A 13,444-nucleotide genomic window follows, 5' to 3' on the forward strand; every position below is an offset into this window, starting at 1 on the left:
ACTTCATCCATGTGTTTACATGTCCCCAAGCACCTGTGTGTGTGTGTGTGTGTGTGTGTATGGGACTCTGTGTATGTGTGTGTCAACTATGTGTGTGTGTATGTATGAGACTCTGTGTATGTGTGTGAGTGTGTGTGTGAGACTGTGTGTGTATGAGACTCTGTGTATGTGTGTGTGAGACTGTGTGTGTGTATATGTGAGTCAATAGACAATATGACAATAGACAATAGGTGCAGGGGGAGGCCATTCGGCCCTTCGAGCCAGCACCGCCATTCAATGCGATCATGGCTGATCATTCTCAATCAGTACCCCGTTCCTGCCTCCTCCCCATACCCCCTGACTCCACTATCCTTAAGAGCTCTATCTAGCTCTCTCTTGAAAGCATCCAGAGAATCGGCCTCCACTGCCTTCTGTGGCAGAGATTTCCACAGATTCACAACACTCTGGGTGAAAAAGTTTTATCTCATCTCCATTCTAAATGGCCTACCCCTTATTCGTAAACTGTGGCCCCTGGTTCTGGACTCCCCCAACATCGGGAACATGTTTCCTGCCTCTAGTGTGTCCAATCCCTTAATAATCTTATATGTTTCAATAAGATCCCCTCTCATTCTAAATTCCAGTGTATACAAGCCCAGTCGCTCCATTCTTTCAACATATGACAGTCCCATCATCCCGGGAATTAATCTCGTGAACCTATGCTGTACTCCCTCAATAGCAATAATGTCCTTCCTCAAATTTGGAGACCAAAACTGCACACAATTCCCCAGGTGTGGTCTCACTAGGGCCCTGTACAACTACAGAAGGACCTCTTTGCTCCTATACTCAATTCCTCTTGTTATGAAGGCCAACATGCCATTGGCTTTCTTCACTGCCTGCTGTATCTGCATGCTTACTTTCAGTGACTGAAGAACAAGGACACCCAGATCTCATTATACTTCCCCTTTTCCTAACTTGACACCATTCAGATAATAATCTGCCTAATTGCTCTTGCCACCAAAGTGGATAACCTCACATTTATCCACATTAAACTGCATCTGCCATGCATCTGCCCACTCACACAACCTGTCCAAGTCACCCTACAACCTCATAGCATCCTCCTCACATTTCAAAATGCCACCCAGCTTTGTGTCATCTGCAAATTTGCTAATGTTACTTTTAATCACTTAATCCAAGTCATTAATGTAAACATAGCACAAAAAGTAAGGAAATTTGTGTTTGGTAGATTATTTCTTTGTTGCCAAATCTTCTCTGCCAATGCCAAACAGCTTATTCTGCCATTGACTCTTGTTCGGTGTTGTTTGGTGGATTGGATGATTGGTCTGAAGAAACAAGACATATTGGCAATTTAACAATTTATTCATTTAATAAACAGGAGCCACAGTAGCGTGTGGAAGAACCATACACAGCCATAACAGCCTGGCACCTCCTCCTCATGCTGGTCACCAGCCTGGTCACACACTGTTGTGGGATGGCATCCCATTCTTGTCAGCACCTGGGGGTACCAGAAGCTCAAAACAAGAGTCAAAGCAACAGCAGAATAAGCTGTTTGGCATTGGCAGAGAAGATTTGGCAAATTTTTCATGGGCGCATCCCATATACTCAGCTCTGCTGCTCATCCCACAAATGCATGTTCCTTACAAATGTGGCACCATTTAAAAGGGAAATAAACAGGCTTTCCAACGGTATAAGATTTATTGCCAAGAAGCATTGTTACAACAAAGAAATAATCTACCAAACACAAATTTCCTTACTTTTTGTGCTATGTTTATATTGTAAATAGCTGCGGTCCTAGCACCGAGCCTTGCGGTACCCCACTAGTCATTGCCTGCCATTCTCAAAGGGACCCGTTAATCCCTATTCTTTGTTTCCTGTCTGCCAACCAATTTTCTATCCATGTCAGTACCCTACCCTCAATACCATGTGCTCTAATTTTGCCCACTAATCTCATATGTGTATGTGTGTGAGACTGTCTACTGTGTGTGTAGACTGTGTGATTGTATATGTGAGTCCACTGTATGTGTGTGCATGTGTGTGAGACTGTGTGTATGTGTGTGTGCAAGAGAGCCTGTGAGTATATGTGAGTCTACTGTGTGTTTGTGTGTGTGAGTCTACTGTGTGTGTGTGAGTCCACTGTGTGTGTTTCTGTGTGTGATGGGCCGGTGTGTGTCTGTGAGTCCACTGTGTGTGTGTGTGTGTGTGTGTGTGTGTGTGTTTGTGTCTAATGCCTTCCCTCCCTCACATTGCCCCCTGTCACACACGTTCCCCCCGTGACTGCGTGGGTTTTCTCCGAGATCTTCTGTTTCCTCCTACACTCCAAAGACGTGCAGGTTTGTAGGTTAATTGTCTTGGTAAATGTAAACATTGTCCCTAGTGGGTGTCGGATAGTGTTAGTGTGCGGGGATCGCTGGTCGGTGCGGACCCGGTGGGGAAAGGCCTGTTTCCGCGCTGTATCTCTAAACTCTAAACTACTGCCTGTCCCTCACACCGCCCTCTATGTTGGTGCCCGTCCCTCTATGTTGGTGCCCATCCCTCACCCCACCCTCTCTGTTGCTGCCCGCCCCTCACCCGCCCTCTCTGTTGCTGCCCGCCCCTCACACCGCCCTCTCTGTTGGTGCCCGCCCCTCACACCGCCCTCTCTGTTGGTGCCCGCCCCTCACACCGCCCTCTCTGTTGGTGCCCGCCCCTCACACCGCCCTCTCTGTTGCTGCCCATCCCTCACACCACCCTCTCTGTTGCTGCATGTCCCTCACACCGCCCTCTCTGTTGCTGCCCGCCCCTCACACCGCCCTCTCTGTTGGTGCCCGTCCCTCACCCCACCCTCTATGTTGGTGCCCGCCCCTCACACCGCCCTCTCTGTTGCTGCCCGTCCCTCTCTGTTGCTGCCCGTCCCTCACACCGCCCTCTCTGTTTGTGCCCGCCCCTCACCCGCCCTCTCTGTTGGTGCCCGCCCCTCACTCGCCCTCTCTGTTGGTGCCCGCCCCTCACCCGCCCTCTCTGTTGGTGCCCGTCCCTCACCCCACCCTCTATGTTGGTGCCCACCCCTCACCCGCCCTCTCTGTTGCTGCCCGTCCCTCTCTGTTGCTGCCCGCCCCTCACACCGCCCTCTATGTTGGTGCCCGTCCCTCACACCGCCCTCTATGTTGGTGCCCGTCCCTCTCTGTTGGTGCACGCCCCTCACTCCGCCCCATCTGTTCCTGCCCGTCCCTCACACCGCCCTCTCTGTTGGTGCCCGTCCCTCTCTGTTGGTGCCCGCCCCTCACACCGCCCTCTCTCTGTGCCCGCCCCTCTCTGTTGCTGCCCGTCCCTCACACCGCCCTCACTCTGTGCCCAGGTATGCTCCAGTGGGCATCCTGTTCCTGATTGCGGGAAAGATCGTGGAGATGGAGGACATGAGTGTGGTTGGCGGGCAGCTGGGCATGTACACCATCACTGTGATCGTGGGGCTGATGATCCACTCGCTTGTGGTGCTGCCCACACTCTACTTCATCATCACTCGCAAGAACCCCTTCGTGTTCATCGGCGGCATGGTGCAGGCCCTGGTGACGGCTCTCGGCACCTCCTCCAGGTGAGACCCTCCCTCACTCTGTCACGCTGTGTCTGCCCCTCGCCTCCTGACGGGAGAGGGCAGCCCTGACATCACGGTCCACCCACTAAACCTGGAGATCCATATGAGGAAAGACTGGAAAGACTGGGCTTGTATTCACTGGAGTTTAGACGGATGAGAGGGGATCTTATAGAGATGTATAAAATTATAAAGGGACTAGATAAGCTAGATGCAGGAAAAATGTTCCCAATGTTGGGGGAGTCCAGAACCAGGGGACACAGACTTAGAATAAAGGTGAGGTGAGAAGGAACTTTTTCACCTAGAGAGTTGTGAATTTGTGGAGTTCTCTGCCACAGAGCGCAGTGGAGGCCAAATCACTGGATGGATTTAAGAGAGAGTTAGATAGAGCTCTAGGGGCTAGTGGAATCAAGGGATATGGGGAGAAGGCAGGCACGGGTTACTGATTGTGGATGATCAGCCATGATCACAATGAATGGCGGTGCTGGCTCGAAGGGCCGAATGACCTCCTCCTGCACATATTTTCTACACACCCAAAATGTTGGAGTAACTCAGCGGGTCAGGCAGCATCTCGGGAGAGAAGGAATGGGTGACATTTCAGATTGAGACCCTTCTTCAGACTGATGTCAGGGGAGGGGACGGGACAAAGATAGAATGTAGACGGAGACAGGAAGACTAGTGGGAGAACTGGGAAGGGGGAGGGGATAGAGAGGGAAAGCAGGGACTGTCTGAAGTTAGAGATGTCAATGTTCATACCGCTGGGATGTAAACTACCCAAGCGAATTATGAGGTGCTGTTCCTCCAATTGGCGCTGGGCCTCACTCTGACAATGGAGGAGGCCCTGGACAGAAAGGACAGACTGGGAGTGGGAGGGGGTGTTGAAGTGCTGAGCCACCGGGAGATCAGGTAGGTTAAGACGGACTGAGCGAAGGTGTGTACACCAACCCTGTAGATCCACACACCCACCCAGTGTCCGTGTTCTCACGATTGGAGAGTGTCGAACACAGAGCCGAGCGACAAAACCCATCAGCTCTCCGAATCCTCACGTTCTAATGTAAGCATTAAAAGATTTGGGGTTTTCTTAAATCTGACTTGGCCCAGAGAGAGTGGGTGTGGAGAAGATGTTTCCACTAGTGGGAGAGTCTAGGATCAGAGGGCACAGCCTCAGAATCAAAGGGCGTTCCTTTAGGAAGGAGACGAGGAGGAATGTCTTTAGTCAGAGGCTGGTGAATCTGTGGAATTCATTGCCACAGATGGCTGTGGAGGCCGTCAATGGATATTTTTAAGGCAGAGATTGATAGATTCTGGATGAGTACGGGTGTCAGGGGTTATGGGGAGAAGGCAGGAGAATGTGGTTAGGAGGGAGAGATAGATCAGCCATGGTTGAAGTAGACTTGATGGGCCGAATGGCCTAATTCTGCTTGCATTACTTATGAATAATATTTCATGACCCCTTTTGGCCATTCTGGTTTGTCGCTTGAGTTCTTTCCTGCTTGTTTTATATTTCACAACGGTCATAGAAAACACCCAGACAATAGGTGCAGGAGGAGGCCATGTGGCCCTTCGAGCCAGCACCGCAGTGTACGGATATCCTCTCTGATCTCCCTACCTTCCCACAACCTATAATTTTCTTGATTATCTCCAATTCGCTTTTTAAACAACGTCCACATTGGCTACTTTCCAGTCCACCAGGACCTTGCCTGGGGCTAGAGAAGATACAAAGTTGTAGACACAAAGTGCGGGAATAACCGGGTCAGACAGCATCTCTTGCGAACATGGATAGCAAACGTTTCAGGTCAGGACCCTTCTTCTGACAGACTGTGATGTGGGGGGGAGTAGACTGGGTCGGACAAAGCTTGGCAAGTGATAGCTGGATACAGATGAGGTGGGTTTTAATTAGCAAAGGCCAGAGATGTCAGATGAGGAGAGTAACGAAAGAGGCAGTAAATATAAAGTCAGAGGGAGGGATATGGGATGCAGTGGAAGGGGAATGTAGGGGGGAAACGGGGGAAAAGGTCAGGTGGGATGGTTGAATTGAATTGAATTGAATAGGTTTATTGGCCAAGTATGTACATATACAAGGAATGTGCCTTGGTGCTCCGCTCGCAAGTAACAGCACGAACACACAGTAGCCAATTAAGAATAAAGCCTAAAACATTTAAACATTAAGAATACAACATTACGGTTTAAAAATGTGAATGAAATAAAATACCAGAGCACAAGGAGGCTACAGACTTTTGGTTATTGAGTAGAGCTGCTACTCGTGGAAAAAAGCAGTTTTTATGTCTGGCTGTGGCTGCTTTGACAGTCCGGAGTGGCCTTGCAGAGGGAAGTGCTTCGAAGAGTTTGTGTTCAGGGTGAGAGGGGTCAGAGATGATCTTCCTGGTTGGAGAAATGTTTGTGCACTGGATTGTGCAGGGCTCAGGAATGAGAGGGGGGGAATGGAAAGTTGATTAAAGTTGACAAATTCAATATTCTCGTCTCCCCACAGTTCGGCCACGCTGCCCATCACGTTTCGGTGCCTGGAGGACAAGATCGGTCTGGATAAACGAGTCACCAGGTTTGTGCTGCCGGTGGGGGCCACGATTAACATGGACGGCACCGCGCTCTACGAGGCTCTCGCCGCCATATTCATCGCACAGGTGAACAACTTCGACCTCAACTTTGGCCAAATCCTCACCATCAGGTAACACAATTACTCAGCCACACCCCTCGTATCTCAAACCACTGATCAGATGGGAGACGCAGAGAGTACATGGCCTCCTGGGGTGTGCAATAGTGCCCAGTGGGAATGTCCAGGTGGATGTAGAAAGCATTGGTGATGTGGGCAGGGCTGCAGGAAGACAACGTGTTACTGCCCTGTCATTTACGTTCCTTGTGGTCATGCATTTGGGAGATATCTTTGGCATCGTTGAGATTGTACATTTCCTGTTGATTGCAGAATTAAACATAGAAAGGTAGAAAATAGGTGCAGGAGGAGGCCATTGGGCCCTTCGAGCCAGCACCGCCATTCATTGATCATCCACAATCAGTAACCCGTGCCTGCTTTCTCCCCATATCCCTTGATTCCGCTATCCCCTCGAGCTCTATCTAACTCTCTCTCAAATCCATCCAGTGAATTGGCCTCCACTGCCCTCTGTGACAGAGAATTCCACAAATTCACAACTCTCTGGGTGAAAACGTTTTTTTTCTCACCTCAGTTTTAAATAGTCTCCCCTTTATTCTCAGAAGAAGAATTCAGAGTGGGATTTTAGAACGGGGAATCATTGGGAAAAGAGGCAGTAGTAAATGTGAGTGGGATGAAAGGTGGATGTGCAGCCCAGTCTGATCAATTATCCCAGGCTACTGCACGAGGCAAGACGAGAGATTACTGAGGACAGACACAGAGTGCTGGAGTAACTCAGTGGGTCAGGCAGCATCTGTGGAGAACATGGATAGGTGACGTTTCACAGAGTGCTGGAGTAACTCAGCGGGTCAGGCAGCATCTGTGGAGAACATGGATAGGTGACGTTTCACAGAGTGCTGGAGTAACTCAGCGGGTCAGGCAGCATCTCTGGAGAACATGGATAGGTGACGTTTCAGAGTGCTGGAGTAACTCAGCGGGTCAGGCAGCATCTCTGGAGAACATGGATAGGTGACGTTTCAAGTCGAGACCTTTCTTCAGACTAGGAGTCAGGAGAGAGGGAGACACAGATATGGAAGGATAAGGTGTGAGAAACGAGAGAACAAAGGGGACGGAGATCAAGGAGAATGTAGAATAGATCATTCTTAGCTAGTGGAAGATGACAACAAGACAGACAAAGAAAAAATTTATTCGGAGGGTCAGTCAGACTGGTCGGAGAACAAGGAATAACAATGATCTATTCTACATCTACCTTGATCTGCGTCTCCGTTGTTCTCTCATTTTCACACCTGACCCTTCCATATCTTTGCGTCTCCCTCTCCTCTGACTCCTAGTCTGAAGAAGAGCCCTCAACCTGAAATGTCGCCCATTCCTTCTCTCCAAAGTGCTGCCTGTCCCACTGAGTTACTCCAGCATTTTATGCCTACATTCGGCGTCAACCAGCAGTTTCCTCCTACATAAGAGATGGCTGAGGCTGCAGCAGAGAGTTTTTGGTGGCACGGTGGCACAGCGGTAGAGTTGCTGCCTTACAGCGAATGCAGTGCCGGAGACCAGGGTTCCATCCTGACTACGGGCGTCGTCTGTATGGAGTTTGTACGTTCTCCCCGTGACCTGCGTGGGTTTTCTCCGAGATCTTCGGTTTCCTCCCACACTCCAAAGATGCGCGGGTTTGTAGGTTAATTGGCTTGGTAAGTGTAAACATTGTCCCTAGTGGGTGTAGGATGATGTTAATGTGCGGAGGTCGCTGGTCGGCGTGGACCCGGTGGGCCGAAGGGCCTGTTTCCGCGTTTTATCTCTAAACTAAACTAAACCTTGGCTGGGTTCAGGCGAGGACAACAGCTATAGTAACATTATTTTAAAAGTACAGCAGTGATAAGAAGGGTGATGAGTGTGACTTTGAATGAGCCTCACAGAAGCAGAGCAGTGGATGTAACTTCATATGTGCCCTGGGATCAGAGCTGGTGAGAATGGGAGAATCTCTCTCAACCCTTTCAGAATAACGGTAACATCAGCTGATTGAAGCCAGTTCTAAAGTTACAATTGCACAGTTTGGTTCAATACTCTGGGGGACAAACATTTTCGTACAATGACCTATTTACACTGGGACTGCATCTCAACTGAAAGACGCCTCAGTTGAGATGTGCCCCCCTTGTTTCCAGCACTCCATGGAGAACCTGGACCTCCTCCAAATAAAGGAGCAGAATTAGGCCATTCGGCCCATCAAGTCCACTCCGCCATTCAACCATGGCTGATCTATCCTTCCCTCCTAACCCCATTCTCCTGCCTTCTCCCCATAACCCCTAAACTAATCAAGCAACTATCTATCTTAAAAATATGACTTAAAAATATCCACTGATCCAGGATGGGGAGGAATCTGCCTACAGACGGGAAGTGACACAGCTGGCGTCCTGGTGCCATCGCAACAACCTGGAGCTCAATGCTCTCAAGACAGTGGAATTAATTGTAGACTTTCGAAGAGCTCCCCCTCCCCTCCCCCCACTCACCATCAACAACACCACAGTCACATCTGTGGAGTTATTTAAGTTATATCATATCATATCATCATATCATATACATACAGCCGGAAACAGGCCTTTTCGGCCCTCCAAGTCCGTGCCGCCCAGTGATCCCCGTACATTAACACTATCCTACACCCACTAGGGACAATTTTAATTTTTTTTACATTTACCCAGCCAATTAACCTACATACCTGTACGTCTTTGGAGTTCCTTGGAACCATTATCTCCAGGGACCTTAAATGGGGAAACGCCATCGACTCCACAGTCAAAAAGGCCCAACAGAGGATGTACTTCCTGCGGCAACTGAAGAAACACAATCTGCCACAGGCAATGATAGTCCAATTCTATACTGCTATCATTGAGTCCGTCCTCACCTTCTCCATCATGGTCTGGTTTGGCTCAGCCACCAAGCACGACATCGGAGGCTGCAACGGATCGTTCGCACAGCTGAGAAGGTTGTTGGTTGCAACCTTCCCCCCATTGACGAACTGTACACTGCAAGGGCCAGGAAGCGAGCGGGCAAGATCATCTCTGACCCCTCTCACCCTGACCACAAACTCTTCAAAGCACTTCCCTCTGGAAGACGACTCCGGACTGTCAAAGCAGCCACAGCCAGACATAAAAACAGCTTTTTTTCCACGAGTGATAGTTCCACTCAACAACCAAAAGTCTGTAGCCTCTTTTTTGCCCTGCTTTACTTTCACCCACATGTTGAGACCGTGATGATGTATCCTTATTGTTTTGATGTGGTTATGCTTTATTCTTAATTGTTAACTGTATGTTTGTGTTGTCGTTTGTCAGCGGAGCACCAAGGCACATTCTTTGTATGTGCACATATTTGGCCAATAAACTTATTCATTCATTCAAGGACGTTGGCACAGTTGAGATTCAGAATGACTCCCCCAACCCCCACCCCGCCCAGTGAAGATGAAATGAGGCGAGGCCGCTGCGGGGACACAACCTCTGCGTTGAGCAGGCGGGCGGGGTGAGGGGGGTGTTTGTTGCAGCACCCACCAGCGTTATGTGGTGTAACGATGCGATGCCCTGGCTGCCCGCTGCTGGGGGGCGGCTTGAGTCATGGTTCCCGACCACAGGGCTTTAGCCTGTGCTTAACTGTCCCAGACTGTAGCCTGTGCTTAACTGTCCCAGACTGTAGCCTGTGCTAAACTGTCCCAGGCTATAGCCTGTGCTAAACTGTCCCAGACTGTAGCCTGTGCTAAACTGTCCCAGACTGTAGCCTGTGCTAAACTGTCCCAGGCTGCCCCTCCTGTGCTAAACTGTCCCAGGCTTTAGCCTGTGCTTAACTGTCCCAGACTGTAGCCCGTGCTAAACTGTCCCAGACTGCCCCTCCTGTGCTAAACTGTCCCAGACTGTAGCCTGTGCTAAACTGTCCCAGGCTTTAGCCTGTGCTTAACTGTCCCAGACTGTAGCCTGTGCTAAACTGTCCCAGACTGTAGCCTGTGCTAAACTGTCCCAGACTGTAGCCTGTGCTAAACTGTCCCAGGCTGCCGCTCCTGTGCTAAACTGTCCCAGGCTGGTCCTCCAGTCAGTCGAAGGGCCTGTTTCCGCGCTGTATCTCTAAACTCAACTAAACTACCAGGCATTATCGCAGCAGAATAGCCAGTCTGGACTTGCCAAACATCACAAAACCAGGCTCTTCAGCTCAACATCTCCAAACCTTTCCTATCCTTGAACCTGTCCCAGGGTCCTTTAAATGTTGTTAATGAACATGCCTCAACCACCCTCCACCCTGTGTGAAAAGTTGCCCCACTAGAAAAATAGGTGCAGGAGGAGGCCTTTTGGCCCATCGAGCTGGTGGACCTGCGCCTGTGGGGGGTACCCAGTGTACTGCCTGACCTGCTATCTGTGCGCAGTGCCAGGATGGTGGTGCTGCTCCACTGTGTAACCCTGTTGCTTTTCTCTTGATGCAGCATCACAGCGACCGCTGCCAGTATCGGTGCCGCTGGCATACCCCAGGCAGGCCTGGTGACCATGGTGATTGTCCTGACATCAGTGGGACTTCCTACCGACGACATCAGTCTCATCATTGCAGTGGATTGGTTCCTGTAAGTCTCACGTCACACGGTACAACAGGCCATACGGCTCAGCAGCTCCAGTGATGGGTGTCTGACGGTCTACCCCCAGTGACCAGGGTCTCTCCCAGTGACGGGGGTGTCTCTCTCCCAGTGACGGGGGTCTCTCTCTCCCAGTGACGGGGGTCTCTCCCAGTGACGGGGGTCTCTCTCTCCCAGTGACGGGGGTCTCTCTCTCCCAGTGACGGGGGTCTCTCCCAGTGACGGGGGTGTCTCTCTCTCCCAGTGACGGGGGTGTCTCTCTCCCAGTGACGGGGGTTTCTCTCTCCCAGTGACCGGGGTCTCTCCCAGTGACGGGGGTCTCTCTCTTCCAGTGACGGGGGTCTCTCTCTCCCAGTGACGGGGGTCACTCTCTCCCAGTGACGGGGGTCTCTCTCTCCCAGTGACGGGGGTCTCTCTCTCCCAGTGACGGGGGTCTCTCCCAGTGACGGGGGTCTCTCTCTCCCAGTGACGGGGGTCTCTCTCTCCCAGTGACGGGGGTCTCTCCCAGTGATGGGTGTCTGACGGTCTACCCCCAGTGACCGGGGTCTCTCCCAGTGACGGGGGTCTCTCTCTCCCAGTGACGGGGGTCTCTCCCAGTGACGGGGGTGTCTCTCTCCCAGTGACGGGGGTCTCTCTCTCCCAGTGACGGGGGTCTCTCCCCCAGTGACGGGGGTCTCTCTCTCCCAGTGACCGGGGTCTCTCCCAGTGACGGGGGTCTCTCTCGCCCATTGACGGGGGTCTCTCTCTCCCAGTGACAGGGGTGTCTCTCCCCCAGTGAAGGAGGTCTCTCTCCCAGTGACAGGGGTCTCTCCCAGTGACCGGGGTCTCTCTCTCCCAGTGACGGGGGTCTCTCCCAGTGATGGGGGTCTCTCCCAGTGACCGGGGTCTCTCTCTCCCAGTGACCGGGGTCTCTCTCTCCCAGTGACCGGGGTCTCTCTCTCCCAGTGACCGGGGTCTCTCTCTCCCAGTGACGGGGGTCTCTCTCTCCCAGTGACGGGGATCTCTCCCAGTGACGGGGGTGTCTCTCTCCCAGTGACGGGGGTCTCTCTCTCCAAGTGACGGGGGTCTCTCTCGCCCAGTGACGGGGGTCTCTCCCAGTGACGGGGGTGTCTCTCTCCAAGTGACGGGGGTCTCTCTCTCCCAGTGACCGGGGTCTCTCTCTCCCAGTGATGGGGGTCTGACGGTCTACCCCCAGTGACCGGGGTCTCTCCCAGTGACCGGGGTGTCTCTCTCCCAGTGACGGGGGTCTCTCTCTCCCAGTGACGGGGGTCTCTCCCAGTGACGGGGGTGTCTCTCTCCCAGTGACGGGGATCTCTCTCTCCCAGTGACGGGGGTCTCTCCCCCAGTGGTGGGTGTGTGACGGTCTCTCCCCCAGTGACGGGGGTCTCTCCCCCATTGACGGGTGTGTGACGGTCTCTCCCCCAGTGACGGGGGTCTCTCTCCGAGTGATGGATGTCTCTCCCCCAATGACGGGGGTCTCTCCCAGTGGTGGGTGTGTGACGGTCTCTCCCGCACTGACAGGCTCTGATGCTGTGTTGTACAGGGATAGATTGCGTACCACCACCAATGTGCTGGGGGATTCTCTCGGTGCGGCCATCGTTGAGCACCTCTCACGCCGTGAGCTCCAGGAGATGGACCTCCGCGCGAACAAGCAGATGAAGAAACCTTACCAACTGATGAGTCAGGATCACGAAAACGAGAGGGTCGTTGGCAGTGAGACCACCATGTAAAGGCTTGAGGAGCAAGACTAGAGACAAGGGCAGTTTGATCACTACTAGTGACATGGACAGTATGACTACAGTAGATACATGGACAGTATGACCACAGTAGATACATGGCCAGTGTGTTCACAGTAGATACATGGACAGTGTGACCACAGTAGATACATGGACACTGACCACAGTATACATGGACAGTGTGACCACAGTAGATACATGGACTGTGTGACCACAGTAGATACATGGCCAGTGTGTTCACAGTAGATACATGGACAGTATCACCACAGTAGATACATGGACAGTGTGTTCACAGTAGATACATGGACAGTATCACCACAGTAGATACATGGACACTGACCACAGTAGATACATGGACACTGACCACAGTAGATACATGGACAGTATCACCACAGTAGATACATGGACACTGACCACAGTAGATACATGGACACTGACCACAGTAGATACATGGACACTGACCACAGTAGATACATGGACACCGACCACAGTAGATACATGGACACCGACCACAGTAGATACATGGACACCGACCACAGTAGATACATGGACAGTGTGACCACAGTAGATACATGGACAGTGTGACCAATTCCCTGTAAACCTTTCTTATCGATGTACGTGTTCAAATGTATTTTAAACATTGTTTTGTAGATGCCTTTTGTGTTCCCCATTACAATCTCCTCTTCGCTCTTGAGATCTTCTGCTGCAAACAGTAGTCCTCTCCCACTGCTCCACCTCCGATGCCTGCTGGTGAGAAGGGGAATGCGACCTTCCCAATAACAGAGGGCTGCAGGGAGTGCAGGCGACACCGGCAGGCAGATATCCTGGCGTGATAGTTTCTGACGTGATCCGGGTCGGTCCAGGACTCACCTTACCCCGTTGATTCAACATTCCCTCTAGTAGTGCTTGCACAAGTCAGTAGATTGAAA

At 51.6% G+C, this 13,444-nt stretch overlaps 1 protein-coding gene across 3 annotated transcripts in view; it reads left to right on the forward strand.

The window, feature by feature from the left end:
- The window catches only part of LOC144592291 (excitatory amino acid transporter 1-like), a 29,486-nt gene extending 16,752 nt beyond the window's left edge, over nucleotides 1-12,734 (forward strand). For 2 of the 3 annotated variants that reach the window (XM_078396815.1, XM_078396817.1), the window contains 4 exons: nucleotides 3,332-3,565; nucleotides 6,054-6,248; nucleotides 10,636-10,770; nucleotides 12,323-12,734. In XM_078396815.1, coding sequence (XP_078252941.1) covers nucleotides 3,332-3,565; nucleotides 6,054-6,248; nucleotides 10,636-10,770; nucleotides 12,323-12,509 — 751 coding nt within the window. In that variant the 3' untranslated portion in view covers nucleotides 12,510-12,734. The remainder of the gene's footprint in view (nucleotides 1-3,331; nucleotides 3,566-6,053; nucleotides 6,249-10,635; nucleotides 10,771-12,322) is intronic. The other variant, XM_078396816.1, reaches the window with a different exon arrangement.
- The last annotated feature ends 710 nt before the right edge of the window (nucleotides 12,735-13,444 follow it).

The sequence above is a fragment of the Rhinoraja longicauda genome, chromosome 3 (genome assembly GCF_053455715.1).
Source record: "Rhinoraja longicauda isolate Sanriku21f chromosome 3, sRhiLon1.1, whole genome shotgun sequence".
NCBI lineage: Eukaryota > Metazoa > Chordata > Chondrichthyes > Rajiformes > Arhynchobatidae > Rhinoraja > Rhinoraja longicauda.